This window comes from Brachyhypopomus gauderio, chromosome 4 (assembly GCF_052324685.1).
Source record: "Brachyhypopomus gauderio isolate BG-103 chromosome 4, BGAUD_0.2, whole genome shotgun sequence".
Lineage (NCBI taxonomy): Eukaryota > Metazoa > Chordata > Actinopteri > Gymnotiformes > Hypopomidae > Brachyhypopomus > Brachyhypopomus gauderio.
This window is the reverse complement of record NC_135214.1, coordinates 21950922-21970817: the sequence shown is the minus strand read 5'-3', so window position 1 is coordinate 21970817 and position 19896 is coordinate 21950922. Positions and strand designations below refer to the sequence as shown.

At 49.1% G+C, this 19896-nt stretch overlaps 1 protein-coding gene across 1 annotated transcript in view; it reads left to right on the top strand.

Moving 5' to 3' along the window:
* cacna2d3a (calcium channel, voltage-dependent, alpha 2/delta subunit 3a) overlaps positions 1-19896 on the top strand; it is a 242577-nt gene that overhangs the window by 111929 nt on the left and 110752 nt on the right. The window contains exons 9-10 of the mRNA XM_077003026.1: positions 5847-5921; positions 17824-17913. Coding sequence (XP_076859141.1) covers positions 5847-5921; positions 17824-17913 — 165 coding nt within the window. The remainder of the gene's footprint in view (positions 1-5846; positions 5922-17823; positions 17914-19896) is intronic.

The following is a 19896-nucleotide window of genomic DNA, read 5'->3' as shown; positions in this document are numbered from 1 at the left end:
CATAAGTGTGAGTGTGGGCATACGTGTGCGTGTGGGCGTACGTGTGCATGTGGGCGTACGTGTGCGTGTGGGCGTATGTGTGCGTGTGGGCGTATGTGTGCGTGTGGACTTAAGTGTGAGTGTGGGCGTATGTGTGCGTGTGGGCGTACGTGGGCGTAAGTGTGAGTGTGGGCGTACGGGTGAGTGTGGGCGTACGTGTGCGTGTGGGCGTACGTGTGCATGTGGGCGTACGTGTGCGTGTGGGCGTAAGTGTGAGTGTGGGCGTACGGGTGTGTGGGCGTATGTGTGAGTGTGGGCGTACGCGTGCGTGTACGTGTGGGCGTACGTGTGTGTGTGGGCGTATGTGTGCGTGTGGGCGTATGTGTGCGTGTGGGCGTATGTGTGCGTGTGGGCTTAAGTGTGAGTGTGGGCGTACGGGTGCGTGTGGGCGTACGGGTGCGTGTGGGCGTAAGTGTGTGTGTGGGCATAAGTGTGAGTGTGGGCATAAGTGTGAGTGTGGGCGTACGTGTGCGTGTGGGCGTACGTGTGCGTGTGGGCGTAAGTGTGAGTGTGGGCGTACGGGTGCGTGTGGGCGTACGTGTGCGTGTGGGCGTACGTGTGCGTGTGGGCGTAAGTGTGAGTGTGGGCGTATGTGTGCGTGTGGGCGTACGTGGGCGTAAGTGTGAGTGTGGGCGTACGGGTGAGTGTGGGCGTACGTGTGCGTGTGGGCGTACGTGTGCGTGTGGGCGTACGTGTGCGTGTGGGCGTAAGTGTGAGTGTGGGCGTATGGGTGTGTGGGCGTATGTGTGAGTGTGGGCGTACGCGTGCGTGTACGTGTGGGCGTACGTGTGTGTGTGGGCGTATGTGTGCGTGTGGGCGTATGTGTGCATGTGGGCTTAAGTGTGAGTGTGGGCGTACGGGTGCGTGTGGGCGTACGGGTGCGTGTGGGCGTAAGTGTGAGTGTGGGCATAAGTGTGAGTGTGGGCATAAGTGTGAGTGTGGGCATAAGTGTGAGTGTGGGCATACGTGTGCGTGTGGGCGTACGTGTGCATGTGGGCGTAAGTGTGAGTGTGGGCGTACGGGTGCGTGTGGGCGTACGTGTGAGAGTGGGCGTACGTGTGCATGTGGGCGTACGTGTGCGTGTGGGCGTAAGTGTGAGTGTGGGCGTACGGGTGTGTGGGCGTATGTGTGAGTGTGGGCGTACGCGTGCGTGTACGTGTGGGCGTACGTGTGTGTGTGGGCGTATGTGTGCGTGTGGGCGTATGTGTGCGTGTGGGCTTAAGTGTGAGTGTGGGCGTACGGGTGCGTGTGGGCGTACGGGTGCGTGTGGGCATAAGTGTGAGTGTGGGCATAAGTGTGAGTGTGGGCATAAGTGTGAGTGTGGGCATAAGTGTGAGTGTGGGCATACGTGTGCGTGTGGGCGTAAGTGTGAGTGTGGGCGTACGGGTGCGTGTGGGCGTACGTGTGAGAGTGGGCGTACGGGTGCGTGTGGGCGTATGGGTGCGTGTGGGCGTACATGTGAATGTGGGCGTACGTGTGGGCGTATGCGTGTGTGTGGGCGTATGTGTGCGTGTGGGTGTACGTGTGGGCGTATGCGTGCGTGTGGGCGTATGTGTGCGTACGTGTGCGTGTGGGCGCACGTGTGGGCGTATGTGTGCGTGTGTGTGTACGTGTGCGTGTGGGCATACGTGTGTGCGTAAGTGTGAGTGTGGGCGTACGTGTGCGTGTGGGCGTACGTGTGCGTGTAAGTGTGAGTGTGGGCGTACGGGTGAGTGTGGGCGTACGGGTGAGTGTGGGCGTACGGGTGTGTGGGCGTATGTGTGAGTGTGGGCGTACGCGTGCGTGTGGGCGTACATGTACGTGTGGGCGTACGTGTGTGTGTGGGCGTATGTGTGCATGTGGGCGTATGTGTGCGTGTGGGCGTGTGAGTGTGGGCGTACGAGTGTGTGTGGGCGTACGGGTGCGTGTGGGCGTAAGTGTGAGTGTGGGCGTACGTGTGAGTGTGGGCGTAAGTGTGAGTGTGGGCGTACGTGTGCGTGTGGGCGTACGTGTGAGTGTGGGCGTAAGTGTGAGTGTGGGCGTACGGGTGCGTGTGGGCGTACGTGTGAGTGTGGGCGTATGGGTGCGTGTGGGCGTACGTGTGAATGTGGGCGTACGTGTGGGCGTATGCGTGTGTGTAGGCGTATGTGTGCGTGTGGGTGTACGTGTGGGCGTATGCGTGCATGTGGGCGTATGTGTGCGTGTGGGTGTACGTGTGCGTGTGGGCGTAAGTGTGAGTGTGGGTGTACGTGTGGGCGTATGCGTGCGTGTGGGCGTATGTGTGCGTGTGGGCGTACGTGTGTGCGTGTGGGCGTAAGTGTGAGTGTGGGCGTAAGTGTGAGTGTGGGCGTAAGTGTGCGTGTGGGCGTAAGTGTGAGTGTGGGCGTACGGGTGCGTGTGGGCGTACGTGTGAGTGTGGGCGTACGTGTGAGTGTGGTCGTATGTGTGCGTGTGGGCGTACGTGTGCGTGTGGGCGTAAGTGTGAGTGTTGGGCGTACGGGTGCGTGTGGGCGTACGTGTGAGAGTGGGCGTACGTGTGCATGTGGGCGTACGTGTGCGTGTGGGCGTAAGTGTGAGTGTGGGCGTACGGGTGTGTGGGTGTATGTGTGAGTGTGGGCGTACGCGTGCGTGTACGTGTGGGCGTACGCGTGCGTGTACGTGTGGGCGTACGTGTGTGTGTGGGCGTATGTGTGCGTGTGGGCGTATGTGTGCGTGTGGGCTTAAGTGTGAGTGTGGGCGTACGGGTGCGTGTGGGCGTACGGGTGCGTGTGGGCGTAAGTGTGAGTGTGGGCATAAGTGTGAGTGTGGGCATAAGTGTGAGTGTGGGCATAAGTGTGAGTGTGGGCATAAGTGTGAGTGTGGGCATACGTGTGCGTGTGGGCGTACGTGTGCATGTGGGCGTAAGTGTGAGTGTGGGCGTACGGGTGCGTGTGGGCGTACGTGTGAGAGTGGGCGTACGGGTGCGTGTGGGCGTATGGGTGCGTGTGGGCGTACGTGTGAATGTGGGCGTACGTGTGGGCGTATGCGTGTGTGTGGGCGTATGTGTGCGTGTGGGTGTACGTGTGGGCGTATGCGTGCATGTGGGCGTATGTGTGCGTATGTGTGCGTACGTGTGCGTGTGGGCGCACGTGTGGGCGTATGTGTGCGTGTGTGTGTACGTGTGCGTGTGGGCATACGTGTGTGCGTAAGTGTGAGTGTGGGCGTACGTGTGCGTGTGGGCGTACGTGTGCGTGTAAGTGTGAGTGTGGGCGTACGGGTGAGTGTGGGCGTACGGGTGTGTGGGCGTATGTGTGAGTGTGGGCGTACGCGTGCGTGTGGGCGTACATGTACGTGTGGGCGTACGTGTGTGTGTGGGCGTATGTGTGCATGTGGGCGTATGTGTGCGTGTGGGCGTAAGTGTGAGTGTGGGCGTACGAGTGTGTGTGGGCGTACGGGTGCGTGTGGGCGTAAGTGTGAGTGTGGGCGTACGTGTGAGTGTGGGCGTAAGTGTGAGTGTGGGCGTACGGGTGCGTGTGGGCGTACGTGTGAGTGTGGGCGTAAGTGTGAGTGTGGGCGTACGGGTGCGTGTGGGCGTACGTGTGAGTGTGGGCGTATGGGTGCGTGTGGGCGTACGTGTGAATGTGGGCGTACGTGTGGGCGTATGCGTGTGTGTAGGCGTATGTGTGCGTGTGGGTGTACGTGTGGGCGTATGCGTGCGTGTGGGCGTATGTGTGCGTGTGGGTGTACGTGTGCGTGTGGGCGTAAGTGTGAGTGTGGGTGTACGTGTGGGCGTATGCGTGCGTGTGGGCGTATGTGTGCGTGTGGGCGTACGTGTGTGCGTGTGGGCGTAAGTGTGCGTGTGGGCGTAAGTGTGAGTGTGGGCGTACGTGTGCGTGTGGGCGTAAGTGTGAGTGTGGGCGTACGGGTGCGTGTGGGCGTACGTGTGAGTGTGGGCGTACGTGTGAGTGTGGGCGTATGTGTGCGTGTGGGCGTACGTGTGGGCGTACGTGTGAGTGTGGGCATACGCGTGCGTGTGGGCCTACGGGTGCGTGTGGGCGTACGTGTGAGTGTGGGCGTACGTGTGGGCATATGTGTGTGACAAAAGTGATCCTTTACATAAAACCGCCAAAATAAATGCACCATTAGCAACTGTCGGACCTAAAACAGATGTACATGTAAATAATTATGTATACCTTAACTTTGAATGAACACCAACAGTAGTTCTGGGAAATTGTCTCCACGGCTCTGAAAATGAAATAGAATGTGAGGATAATTACGCAGAAGTAAATGTCACCTCACGCTTCACATCCAAAGGAAGACGTGTAGGCCATATCTACATGAAAAGAAGAAATTACAGTCTAATTAGCCTTGGAGTTTGAAAGCAGAAGTAAAAGAATAAAGGAAAATTTGCCTAAAACTGCCTAAAATTGCCTAAAACTGTATGAAAGGGGAAAAAATAAGGAAATATGAGTACTCCTAAATTTCAATCCAAAATGGATTGTCAATCCACCGAGTCACTTTGTGGCTATTTAGCTCACATTTGAATGAATATGTTTGACTTTTCTTCTATTTGAGCTGGTCACCATGAGCTGGTCATCTTTGATGCAATATTACCATTCGGTCTCAGACTACTACAAGATCTTTGTGTTGCCTTTGTGTTGGATAATATCACAATCACGTTAATGAAACCAAACGACGTAATTCCTTCCTCTGGAGTATCAGGTCCAGCAACAGCGGAATATGTCGTGGTTTATTCTTCAATCAAGATGGCAGTTTATGTGGAGCACTTTGATTTTAACACCTTGTTGTGCGGTGAATGAAAACGAGCATAATAGCATCAGTGATGCGTCCGCACTCGATGGGGAGGACGAGGACGTCGTATTCCCTCACGCCGAGATTACAGCCCTACACCCGACGTAGCAGGAGGTGGACGTGGGGTGCTGGTGGTGTCGGACGCCGTCGTTTCTCTTTCCCCCCCATTTACTTTGAAGTCTAATTTCTAGTCATGCATTAAATTAACAACAGTATCAGGAGAAAGCAGGCGGTTGTTGGGAGGGGTGGGGGGGTGGGGTTAAGCCGCCGAGCTTGGGACAGTGGTGGTTACTGGGGGGGGGGGGGGGGGGGGGGGGGACCATGCAGAAAATGAAGAAGGCAAGAAAGGGCTCTGGTTATCGGGGGCGGAGGGGCAAGGGATCGGCTAACACGGGACACGGCGCCACCGCTGCACGTGAACTCCATGCGTGAGCTCTGCGCGTGAGCGGATGAGTGAGTTCCGGTCACGTCTGTAAGGCTGTGTACAATACACATAGATAGTTGCCTGCTCTAGATGGGTGCACATGTGGGCATGGCTCTTGAATGTAAATGAAAATGTGTCCATGCCAGTTTTGTGTGTGTGTGTGTGTGTGTGTGTGTGTGTGTGTGTGTGTGTGTGTGTGTGTGTGTGTGTGTGTGTGTGTGTGTGTGTGTGTGTGTGTGTGTGTGCATAATGTACTAGATTGCCACTGCTTGTCTATGTGCTTTGATAATTAGTCTTCCTCATTAGAGATATGATTTTGCTGTTAATAGACCTCTGGCATACAATAATCTGATTATGTAGTTAAAACCACAGAAGTATTTAATTTTCTCTTAATAGAGCCACATCACCCTCTCCGACACTCTACACACACACACACACACACGCACGCAAACACACACACACGCAAACACACACACACACAACACAAATCTTTGGGCTATGAGGATGTGCTGTGGAATAGTAAACAAACAGTATGTTTCATTGTAAGAAGTGAAGATTCAGACTGGTGTAGTTCACCTCCACCCTCTTGTTCTCCACCCTCTTGTGTGTGTAGTACAATGAGAAGCTGCACTACGTAGAGCCCTGTCTCAACAGAACTCTGGTACAGGCGGACATCACCAACAAAGATGTGAGTCCATGATTATATCACCTGTTGTGTGTGTGTGTGTGTGTGTGTGTGTGTGTGTGTGTGTCTACCCGCCTTAATTTCCCCGTGCATGTGTGTCCTAATTCACTTTAGCACACAGTCATGTAACCCAGTGTACCTGCTGACATAAGAACATGCTGGGAACTGAACATGTCTGTTACACCATAGCCACGGTCACCAAACTACACACAACCCACACAGTCTCGGCTAAACAGGGTTGGCTCATCTCATCACAGCTCAACATGTCAATGTAGGTATTTAGCTAACAAGCACATATCCTATTGATAGAGCCATAAACGTCTTCCAGTTTGTCTGTGATCTTCCATACCCTTTTCTCTGCGTCCTATTCTTAGCGGATAAGTTATCAAAGCAGACCAATGGTTATGGTCATCTCACTGGAGTGCATGCACGGTCCTCACACAGCACATATCTGTAATGTCATCTACAGTCTACTGTACAATACAGTTCATCCATGGGCCCCACTGGAGTGATGCAAACTGAATATGGCAAAACTGCTGTGGATCTCAGTTCTCAGTGTGACATATGCATCAGTATCTATGTGAAATCACAATTACAGTTACAATTCGTCCCTGGTGATGCAGACCTCACTTTACAAGTTAAGATAGTATCTATCAGTAACAAACATGTACTCTCTCTCTCCATCATATATATACACAAACATGTACTCTCTCTCCATCATATATATACACAAACATGTACTCTCTCTCCATCATATATATACACAAACATGTACTCTCTCTCTCCATCATATATACACACAAACATGTACTCTCTCTCTCCATCATATATATACACAAACATGTACTCATGTACACCCCACAACACTCCACAACACACCACACCAGTACACAACACTCCACAACATTCCACAACACCCCACAACACTCCACTACACTTCACAACACTCCACTACACTCCACAACACTCCACTACACTCCACAACACTCCACTACACTCCACAACACACCACACCAGTACACAACACTCCACAACACTACAACATTCCACAACATTCCACAACACCCCACAACACCCCACAACACCCCACAACACCCCACAACACACCACAACACCCCACAACACTCCACAACACCCCACAACACTCCACAACACCCCACAACACTCCACAACACACCACACCATTACACAACACTCCACAACACTACAGCACTCCACAACACCCCACAACACTCCACAACATTCCACAACATTCCACAACACCCCACATCACTCCACAACACTCCACTACACTCCACAACACCCCACAACACTACAACACTCCACACCATTACACAACACTCCACAACACAACACTCCACAACACAACACTCCACAACACAACACTCCACAACACTCCACAACACCCCACAACACTTCACAACACTACACACCACACCACTACACAACATTCCACAACATTCCACAACACTCCACAACACCCCACAACACTCCACAACATCCCACAACACTCCACTGCACTCCACAACACACCACAACACTCCACAACATTCCACAACACCCCACAACACTCCACAACACCCCACAACACTACACACCACACCACACCACTACACAACATTCCACACCACTACACAACATTCCACAACACCCCACAACAATCCACAACATCCCACAACACCCCACAACACTCCACAATACACCACACCCTTACACAACACTCCACAACACTACAACACTCCACACCATTACACAACACTCCACAACACTCCACAACACTCCACAACACTCCACAACACTCCACAACACTCCAACACCCCACAACACTCCACAACACCCCACAACACTCCACAACACTACACACCACACCACACCACTACACAACATTCCACACCACTACACAACATTCCACAACACCCCACAACAATCCACAACATCCCACAACACCCCACAACACTCCACAATACACCACACCATTACACAACACTCCACAACACTACAACACTCCACACCATTACACAACACTCCACAACACTACAACACTCCACAACACTCCAACACCCCACAACACTCCACAACACTACACACCACACCACACCACTACACAACATTCCACACCACTACACAACATTCCACAACACCCCACAACAATCCACAACATCCCACAACACCCCACAACACTCCACAACACACCACACCATTACACAACACTCCACAACACTACAACACTCCACAACACCCCACAACACTACAACACTCCACACCATTACACAACACTCCACAACACTACAACACTCCACAACACCCCACAACACTACAACACTCCACACCATTACACAACACTCCACAACACTCCACAACACTCCACAACACCCCACAACACTACACACCACACCACACCACACCACTACACAACATTCCACAACACCCCACAACACTCCACAACATCCCACAACATTTCACAACACCCCACAACACTCCACAACACACCACACCATTACACAACACTCCACAACACTACAGCACTCCACAACACCCCACAACACTCCACAACATTCCACAACATTCCACAACACCCCACATCACTCCACAACACCCCACATCACTCCACAACACCCCACAACACTACAACACTCCACACCATTACACAACACTCCACAACACAACACTCCACAACACAACACTCCACAACACCCCACAACACTTCACAACACTACACAACACACCACACCACACCACTACACAACATTCCACAACACTCCACAACACCCCACAACACTCCACAACATCCCACAACACTCCACTGCACTCCACAACACACCACAACACTCCACAACATTCCACAACACCCCACAACACTCCACAACACCCCACAACACTACACACCACACCACACCACTACACAACATTCCACACCACTACACAACATTCCACAACACCCCACAACAATCCACAACATCCCACAACACCCCACAACACTCCACAATACACCACACCCTTACACAACACTCCACAACACTACAACACTCCACACCATTACACAACACTCCACAACACTACAACACTCCACAACACTCCACAACACTCCACAACACTCCACAACACTCCAACACCCCACAACACTCCACAACACTACACACCACACCACACCACTACACAACATTCCACACCACTACACAACATTCCACAACACCCCACAACAATCCACAACATCCCACAACACCCCACAACACTCCACAATACACCACACCATTACACAACACTCCACAACACTACAACACTCCACACCATTACACAACACTCCACAACACTACAACACTCCACAACACTCCACAACACTCCAACACCCCACAACACTCCACAACACTACACACCACACCACACCACTACACAACATTCCACACCACTACACAACATTCCACAACACCCCACAACAATCCACAACATCCCACAACACCCCACAACACTCCACAACACACCACACCATTACACAACACTCCACAACACTACAACACTCCACAACACCCCACAACACTACAACACTCCACACCATTACACAACACTCCACAACACTACAACACTCCACAACACCCCACAACACTACAACACTCCACACCATTACACAACACTCCACAACACTACAACACTCCACAACACTCCACAACACCCCACAACACTACACACCACACCACACCACACCACTACACAACATTCCACAACACCCCACAACACTCCACAACATCCCACAACATTTCACAACACCCCACAACACTCCACAACACACCACACCATTACACAACACTCCACAACACTACAACACTCCACAACATCCCACAACACTCCACTACATTCCACAATACCCCACAACACTCCACTACACTCCACTACACTCCACAATACCCCACAACACTCCACAACACACCACACCATTACACAACATTGTTAACCAGACCCGTCGTTAAGCGGGGACTCACAACACAAACATGTACATTCTCTCTCTCTCTCTCTCTCTCTCTCTCTCTCTCTCTCTCTCTCCATCATATACTGTATATACACAAACATGTACATTCTCTCTCTCCCTGTCCATCATATATACACAAACATGTACATTCTCTCTCTTCTTCTTTCTTTCTGTTTTCTGGCTCTCACATTTATTTTTCTTCTCTCTCTCGTGGTCTCTCTTCCTGTCTCTTTCTGTCTCTTTCTCTATGTCTCTCTCTCCTCTCTTTTTGCTGGCTCTCTCTCCCTCCTTCTCTCTCTCTCTCTCTCTCTCTCTCACACACACACACACACACACACACACACACACACACACACACACACACACACACACACACACATGAGTAATAGGATCAATGAACCAGAGGCAGAGAGTGGAAGTTACACAAGCACACAAACAAGCACTTTCTTTCTCTCTCTCTCTCTCTCTCTCTCTCTCTCTCTCTCTCTCTCTGTCTCTCTCTCTCTCTCTGTCTCTCTCTCTCTCACACACACACACACACACACACACATGCACGCGCGCGTAATAGGATCGATGGATCAGCAGCAGAGAGTGGAAGTTATTACTCTGATTACCCCTGACAACACACATCAGAGGGAGGAGAAAGGAGGCGGGCTGGTTGGGAGGTGGGCCGCCAGTGGGGGCGGGGCGGGGAGGGGCAGATGGGCGGGGCAAATGGGCCAGGGAAGGCCAGAACAACAGGAAGGCAGAGAAAGAAAAATGTCTTGAAACACTAAACCCTTCTCTTTGAAACACTAACCCCTTCTCTCTGAAACACTAACCCATTCTCTCTGAAACACTAAACCCTTCTCTCTGAAACACTAAACCCTTCTCTCTGAAACACTAACCCCTTCTCTCTGAAACACTAAACCCTTCTCTCTGAAACACTAAACCCTTCTCTCTGAAACACTAACCCATTCTCTCTGAAACACTAACCCCTTCTCTCTGAAACACTAACCCCTTCTCTCTGAAACACTAAACCCTTCTCTCTGAAACACTAAACCCTTCTCTCTGAAACACTAACCCCTTCTCTTTGAAACACTAACCCCTTCTCTCTGAAACACTAACCCCTTCTCTCTGAAACACTAAACCCTTCTCTCTGAAACACTAAACCCTTCTCTCTGAAACACTAACCCCTTCTCTCTGAAACACTAACCCCTTCTCTCTGAAACACTAAACCCTTCTCTCTGAAACACTAAACCCTTCTCTCTGAAACACTAACCCCTTCTCTCTGAAACACCAACCTCTTCTCTCTGAAACACTAAACCCTTCTATTTGAAACACTAACCCCTTCTCTCTGAAACACTAACCCATTCTCTCTGAAACACTAACCCCTTCTCTCTGAAACACTAACCCCTTCTCTCTGAAACACTAAACCCTTCTCTCTGAAACACTAACCTCTTCTCTCTGAAACACTAAACCCTTCTCTCTGAAACACTAACCCCTTCTCTTTGAAACACTAAACCCTTCTCTCTGAAACACTAACCGTTCTCTCTGAAACACTAAACCCTTCTCTCTGAAACACTAAACCCTTCTCTCTGAAACACTAAACCCTTCTCTCTGAAACACTAACCTCTTCTCTCTGAAACACTAAACCCTTCTCTCTGAAACACTAACCCCTTCTCTTTGAAACACTAAACCCTTCTCTCTGAAACACTAACCCTTCTCTCTGAAACACTAACCCCTTCTCTCTGAAACACTAACCCCTTCTCTCTGAAACACTAACCCCTTCTCTCTGAAACACTAACCCTTTCTCTCTGAAACACTAAACCTGTCAGGGCTGGCTCGGATTCCACACCATCTACCTCCACTAGGGGCACCCGAGTCAGCCCTAGACTACATCCACGCAATCAGCAATGATCCGTCTCACCTGTTGCCATGGCTTTTTAAGGAAGCTTTTGGAGACGGATCATTGCTGATTCGTTTTGGTTATGCCGGTACGTTCTCAGCCCTTTCTCTTGTCTCATTCTCAAGTTAAAGGTGTCTCGCCACCTTATTCTTTCTCTCTCCCTCTCTCTTGTTCTTTCACTTATTCGAGTCTCTGTCTCCTGCGCTGCTTTCTAGGTCGATGCCTCCGATTACGGAGTGGGCGCCGTGCTCTCTCAGAGAACAGGCACTCCTCAGAAACTCCATCCTTGTGCCTACTTCTCTCACCGCATGACACCCGCCGAGCGTAATTACGACGTGGGGGACAAAGAGCTGCTGGCTGTCAAGCTGGCACTAGAGGAATGGAGGCACTGGCTGGAGGGGGCTAAACATCCGTTCCTCGTGTGGACGGACCACAAGAACTTAGCCTACCTCCAGCAGGCTAAACGACTTAACCCCAGGCAGGCTAGATGGTCCTTATTCTTTGGGTGGTTTGATTTTACACTTTAGTACAGACCTGGCACCAAGAATGTAAAGCCAGATGCCCTCTCCCGTCAGTGGGAACCACCTGCCGACATCTCAGAACCCGGTACGGTAATACCGGCTTCCAAGATTGTAGCACCCATACAATGGGGTATCGAAACCGAGGTTAAGCAAGCTCTTACGGGCAATCCTGGGCCTAGCGGGACTCCCCCTGGTCGCTTATATGTTCATCCTAATTTAAGGAAAAAAGTTATGAGTTGGGGGCATGACTCACCTTTCGCAGCCCATCCCGGAGTCCGTCGTACTCTTGAGCTCCTGAAAAGGAGATTTTGGTGGCCTGGGATGGACCAGGAGGTGGGCAGGTTTGTTGCTGCTTGTGAGACATGTGCAAAAAACAAAGCCTCCCATTCTAAACCCGCTGGGTTGTTGCGTCCACTTCCTATCCCGTCCAGACCATGGACGCACGTTGCCCTGGACTTTGTGACGGGCTTACCTCCCTCTCGTGGCAACACCACTATATCTGTGGTGTCTGACAGGGGACCGCAATTTACCAGCCGCTTTTGGGGGGCCTTCCTGGGTCTCCTGGGAGCCAAGGCCAGTCTATCCTCAGGCTTTCATCCCCAGACCAACGGTCAAACCGAGCGAACTAACCAGGACTTGGAGCAGACGCTTCGGTGTCTGGCCTCCACCAATCCCTCCTCCTGGGCTGACCAACTCCTCTGGGCTGAGTACGCCCACAATACCTTGTGGCACTCCGCTCTAGGGATGTCACCCTTTGAGTGCCTTTATGGCTATGCCCCTCCTATGTTTGCAGACCAGGAAGAGGAGGTGGCAGTTCCAGGAGCTCGTGCCTTGGTGCGGCGGTGCCGGTTGGCATGGCGTAAGGCCCGTAAGGCCCTTTTGTCTGCCTCGGCCGGTTACCGTCGCAGTGCTGACAAGCACCGTCTTCCGGCCTTGTCTTTCCGCCCCGGGCAACGAGTCTGGCTTTCCGCCAAGGATCTGCCGGTCCGTGGCGGGACCAAGAAGTTGGCCCCTCGGTACTTGGGTCCCTTCAAGGTGGATAGGCGGATCAACCCCGTTTCCTACCGGCTGCTGCTTCCTCCTTCCATGCGTGTCCATCCGGTGTTCCACGTCTCGCGTCTCCGCTCGGTTTTGTGTCACATGCCCCGTGCTCCGGCCCCGCCGCCTCCCCGCATGGTTGACGGTGGTCCGGTGTACACGGTTACCCGGTTATTGGACCACCGCCGTGTTCGTGGTCGGGACCAATACCTCGTTGACTGGGCGGGTTACGGTCCCGAGGAACGTTCCTGGGTCCCCGCCTCTCGCATTGTCGACCGTTCTCTTATACGCGACTTCCGTCGTGACAGGGCAGTCGCTCTGGGCCCGCGGGGTCTCGGGCCTAGAGGGGGGGGCTCTGTCAGGGCTGGCTCGGATTCCACACCATCTACCTCCACTAGGGGCACCCGAGTCAGCCCTAGACTACATCCACGCAATCAGCAATGATCCGTCTCACCTGTTGCCATGGCTTTTTAAGGAAGCTTTTGGAGACGGATCATTGCTGATTCGTTTTGGTTATGCCGGTACGTTCTCAGCCCTTTCTCTTGTCTCATTCTCAAGTTAAAGGTGTCTCGCCACCTTATTCTTTCTCTCTCCCTCTCTCTTGTTCTTTCACTTATTCGAGTCTCTGTCTCCTGCGCTGCTTTCTAGCCAATCTCAAGTTTTCCTCCATCTGTTTCTCTTCCTATCCGTTATTCATTTATTTTGGGAAGGTTTTGTTTTGTTGCGGCATTTTTGCCAGTAGCCAGATTCTTCTCCTGGTGTTCTTATTTCGGTTTTACGCGACGAGTTTTTTCCGCGTCCTTTTAGTTGCCTTTATCATTTTTTCCACCCTCTCGCTACGAGTGAGTTTTGCTTTTCATGCGTCAGTCTTCCGCGTTGTTTTTGTTTACTTTTTCTACCGAGTATCTACGGTTTAGTTTCATTTTGCGCATTGTTTTTCCGCGTCGTTTTGTGTTGGTGTTTTTGCCACTGTGTGTGTATGCATTAACTCCACATTTACTACTCTCGCATATTATTGTGCCAGACCGAGCCGGCACTTGGGTCCGCCTCTCAAGTATATTCACGCGGTGGTTACGTCACCATACCCGCCGCGTTACAAAACCCTTCTCTCTGAAACACTAACTCCTTCTCTCTGAAACACTAACCCCTTTTCTCTGAAACACTAACCCCTTCTCTCTGAAACACTAACCCCTTCTCTCTGAAACACTAAACCCTTCTCTCTGAAACACTAACCCCTTCTCTTTGAAACACTAACCCCTTCTCTTTGAAACACTAACCCCTTCTCTCTGAAACACTAACCCCTTCTCTCTGAAACACTAAACCCTTCTCTCTGAAACACTAAACCCTTCTCTCTGAAACACTAACCCCTTCTCTCTGAAACACTAAACCCTATCCCCTTGTTCTCAGCTGTGGGATTTTGACCAGTCAAATAAAACTATTCTGCTTCCAGACATGTTTTCGCTCGTTTTAAACCGTGTTGGTCGTTTGTAAATGTTCCTAATGAATAATCGACTAATATATTAAACAGCGGGGGGCTCTCACCACCCACTATGCAAATGCCCTTAGATACCACATACTTGTTAATACATCTAGAGACTGAGGCCACATATGCAGTGTGCTGGCTCACCTCCACTCTGGTCAGTTTTTAATCATTTTCTTACGTTTTCGGGGGAACCTGAATCATGTTTAACAGGAAATGTAGCACCAACATAAGAAAACGCAAGCGCTTCCCAAAGCAGTAAAAAGCAAACGTCTCTCTGTGGCTGAAATATTTACTGGACTTATGACACACAGTAGGTAACATTACATTAAAAGATAACAATCTTCTTTATAAACCGAGAATAATCCACCTCAGCCAGCATCCCCAGCTGATCATCACACTGGTGTGCAGCAGGGACGTAGGACGTTGAGCCTGAACACATAACAATCTATCTTGCTTTCACTTACGTTAAAGTACACCGACTATATGAAACATTTAGCATGTGAGTCAGTGGAAGTCTGGCCATGCCCACATTCATCATGTCTTCATCTAGACAAGCTGCTTTTTTCTCTCAGCTATTTATCGTGTTAGGAGTGTCCTTTGGCACCACAGATATGCAGGTTTACTCACTGAGGAACAGGGGAACATCAGACACTCTGCTACAAGCAACAGCTTCACATAGAGTCTCCAATCTGTACTTATTTTTATTTTATTTTTCCTTAAACAGCACTTGACCGATATGCTTATTTTCAGGGTGGCGAACATAATTAATGGTCTGACAGCTGACTTGTGAGAATCAAATATGTAACGATGGTCACTCTCGTCTTAGCTTCCAGATCAGATGACGTGTCTCTTCACAACTCAGTTGGGTGATTTTGTGAAGCTTCATCTCAAGGTTTCTTCCTCATCATCAGCTTTCCTTGCCTGATTCACTGGAGACAACAGTTTTGTGACAACAGCTGTTCTAAAAAGGAGCTATACAAAATAAATCTGACATTGACTTTATCAGAAGGCTGATGGGTAGTGTAGTCCTCGGTGCGCTCCTGTCTTCTGGTGAAGTTGGAGAAGACATGCTGATTTCATTCGGATAATGAGTGTGTGTTTGTTTCGGTAGGCTACTGTAGCAATAAATCGATTGTGTTAGAGCCAGTCAGCGTATAGAAACTGTAAGATAACGCTCACACAGTCGGCAGATCTAGCAGTAAGTATGTGAACATGCTTTGTGTAAAAACACGTCTGCTGTGTCTGCTATGTGCTCCTGACTTGGATGCTGCTAAGTAAAGTTTGGTCAAAAGCACCCGTCTTCGTTATGTCTTCGTTATGTCTTCGGAGTCTTCGTTATTTCTTAAGCACAGCCTCTAAAAGCAAGAGTGTTACAAGAGAGCAGAAGGAACACTCCTTCAGGGTGGAACCATCCAGTAAAACTTGTGGAATATTCCAGGACACAAGCACAGTGCAAACTAAGCAACTCAAGCTAATGAAGGACTATTGAAGGGTCAAACACTGGCTGTAACTTCTCCAGGCTCCTGCAAACACGGAAAAGTGGAGTCAATAAACAGGCAGATATATTACAACACATTATAGCCTGTAAGGAATAATTGCCATCCTGAGACAGCTCAGCAGAACTCTGCGATTCCACGGAGAACACCGGCAGCCCCCGCGCTGTCCGACAGCCTAATGAACCCGTCACGAAGAGCAGGTGTGGCTCACGATAAGCTGAAGGGGCGGGGATCAAGCTGGAGGGGAGACGCCAGTGGTTAGGTCAGCCCACGCCGGTTCCTGATAGGCCGACGGGGACGGAGGAGGGTTCTTCCTCTCTGTATGCTGTCTTGTCGCCAATGGTATGTGCTTCACCCAATGGTCCACGTAACCTGATATGCAACGTTAGCAAACAGTAAACGAACATTCACGTGCTTTCAGAATTGTTAGCTTATATTTGGGACTGGTGTTTATCCAGATGTCTTATCTAAGAGAAAAGGAAATTGTCGCAATTTGTCAGCATATGCGTACCATGTTATGGGGAACTGTGAGACCCTCAGGCACATCCTGACTGCCCATCAACCCACATCTGTCCAATAAGAGAGAGAGAGATAGAGAGCCAGAGCTGATCTGATTGGCTTGAGCTCCCGTGGTGGTCCCAACAAGTCCATGATCTCGTTGTACGGTGGCTGAAGACATGGCAGAAGACGCACCTCACGAGCAGCTCGTGAAGATCACCTTGCTTGACGCTAGTAGCACCAAATTCATGGGCTCGATTCCTGAGGAACACATCACCGTTACACTGATCCATTCTGTCACATTAGATTGTTACCTTACTGAGCGTACCAAATCACATCTTCACTCCAAAGAACTTCATTTTAGGGGTGTTCCCACGCATATACACACAGGACGCATGAATTGTTTCTATTACTACCACTGACATCCACAGCACGGCACACCCGTGTGTTTGTGTGCCGTAGGTGGTCAGGAAACCGCAATCTTGTTAAGAATTCTTTAGGCATTTCTCATTACATGTCTGCTTCTTTCCTTGTTAACTTGTGGAGAAGCGATTTCTCTTTGGTTTGTGTGTGTGTGTGTGTGTGTGTGTGTGTAGGTCTGGAGAACAATAGGGTTTATTTAAATGAAATGTTTTTGCTGCATTGCTTGAGGCTGTGTTTAATAACAAGACAGACAGGTCATGGTCTGTTGGTCTTTAAATCCACTGCATACACACATGCGTGCACGCACACACACACACACACACACACACACACACACACACACACACACACACACACACACAGTGTGGAGCGGGGTTTGTTAATCTGTGCGCTGCAGCGGTGACAGTGGTGTCTCTGTGAGCTTCTCTCAGTACACTCTTTCGTTCTCTCTTCCAGCTCATGCAGAATTCTCTAAAAGCTGATGCTATGTGCTCACCACATGCGTTAAGCTGCATGGAGTGTGTGTGTGGGTGTGTGTGTGTGTGTGTGTGCGTGTGTGTGTGTGTGAGCTAACTCGCTCTATCAATCCCTTCACAGCATTTCCGTGAACACCTCGACAAGCTCCAGGCGGGGGGCATCGGGATGTTGGACATGGCTCTAACCGAGGCCTTCGAGCTTCTCAATGACGTGAGTTCACACGCGTGTCCTGAACCAGGCCCGCACCACGTGAGCCCTCTAATCCCTCTAAAGTATGATGAAGCCTCTTTTTTATTTTAAGATGCCATTATGTTTTGATGTTTATTCATTTGGATAATGAGTTCTGCTCAACACTGTACACATCACCCACAGACACAGTCATCTCAAGCCATGCAGAAAATTAAAAAACTTCATTCCATCATTTAAAATGATGATTCAGATACGGTTATGGAGCTATCAAGTAAATGCATTTGCATTCAGAATTCAGTGAGAAAAGCCTGTTATTGCTTAACGCAAAATGGTATCCAAAGGAAAGTTAGTTGTAACACTGGCATGTCTTTGTAGCATTAACCATCTCATTGAGAGGTTGGATTAGAGAAGACACCACGCTGTGGTTTGTGGAATAGACAGTGTGGCGAATAACACCGTTAAAAATAACAGCGTTAGGTAACGGCGTCATTTTGTCAGTAACGGGATAATATAATTAGTTACTTTTCCTGTCGTTACAACGCCGTTTACGTTACTGGTCATTAAAAGCGGTGCGTTACTATATATTGATATACTAATGCGAGCGGACCGCTGCCCAGGCTAGTGAGGAGTAACAGATCTCGATAGGTCACAGTTCTCAGTGTAACACCTGTTTAACTTAACAAGTCAGTAAGCAATTGGTTAGGCAGCGTTATGGTAGCCAATCAGAGCCAGTGTTTTTACACGCGCGCCGAAACACGCGAGTGACACGACACAAACGGAGAAGAGGCCGAAATGGTGTCAGGTGCAAGCCGAAGAAAATTTAGCATTTTTAAGGCGATATAAACATTACACAGGTCAACAGCATTTTTGGGGCCAAAGATATTTCAACGAATTTAGGGTAACTTTGGGGTGCTGATTCTGAATATGTCATCAGTTTTGCCAGATCGGCTCAAGTTTTTGAGATTTTTCGTGAAATGTGTAAAAAAAACACACTATGTGTGGTGCCCAAGACTTGTCTTGGTCCCCAAGCATAACCCCAAAATAGGCCAAATACACTTTTTTTATGAAGTCTGTTATGTTTCTTCTATGTTTTTGCAGTGTATATTCACCACAAATGTAACAGAATGTGTCTGGATCGTTATTACAACTTCTTCTTGTGCTATAAATGCTATATGCTAATGCTATATAAGTGCTATAAATAAGATACCAAAAATCTCAAAAACTTGAGCCAATCTGGCAAAACTGATAGCATATTCAGAATCAGCACCCCAAAAATACCCCAAATTCATTAAAATATTTTGGGCACCAGTAAATTATTATTTTTTTGTTGACCTGTGTTATTTAAGAAAATACTTGAAGTTCCTGAATGTCTACCAGACTAGGAATTTGATTTATTTAATTAAGAATAGAGGATTTATTGTTAAGTTTACTTCTGTTGTGAACAAACCAGTTGTCTCAGGTTGAGATAATTTAATTTAATAGATGTAAATGCACTTTATATAGTGTATCTGTTTACTTTTGTTTTTTTGTTTTTTTTTTACAAAGATTTGGGATTTTAAAGAACTTTATCCTGCACTGATCTGTGGATGTGCAATAAATATCAAAAGTTAAACAACTTTCTGATCTACTCATTTCAACTGACTGTGAAAACTGCTTAAAAATAAAACTTAATTAATTGGCATATAACCTTTTTTAAACTGTAATGCAAATAGGTACTTTCCCTGGTAACGAGTTACTTTTATCATAGAGTAATTCAGTTACTAACTCAGTTACTTTTTTGAAGAAGTAGTGAGTAACTATAACTAATTACTTTTTTTAAGTAACGTTCCCAACACTGGGAATAGGTAATAGCTACAGCAGTAACAGTGTATTAAATCCATACCAATATTACATTTATTTCACTTGCCCTATTGACATCAAAACAGTTAACCAGTTCTGTTTCAGGACAAGTCATGTAGTGATCACATTCAGAGATACACTTATCAATAAGACTGAGGATAAGAG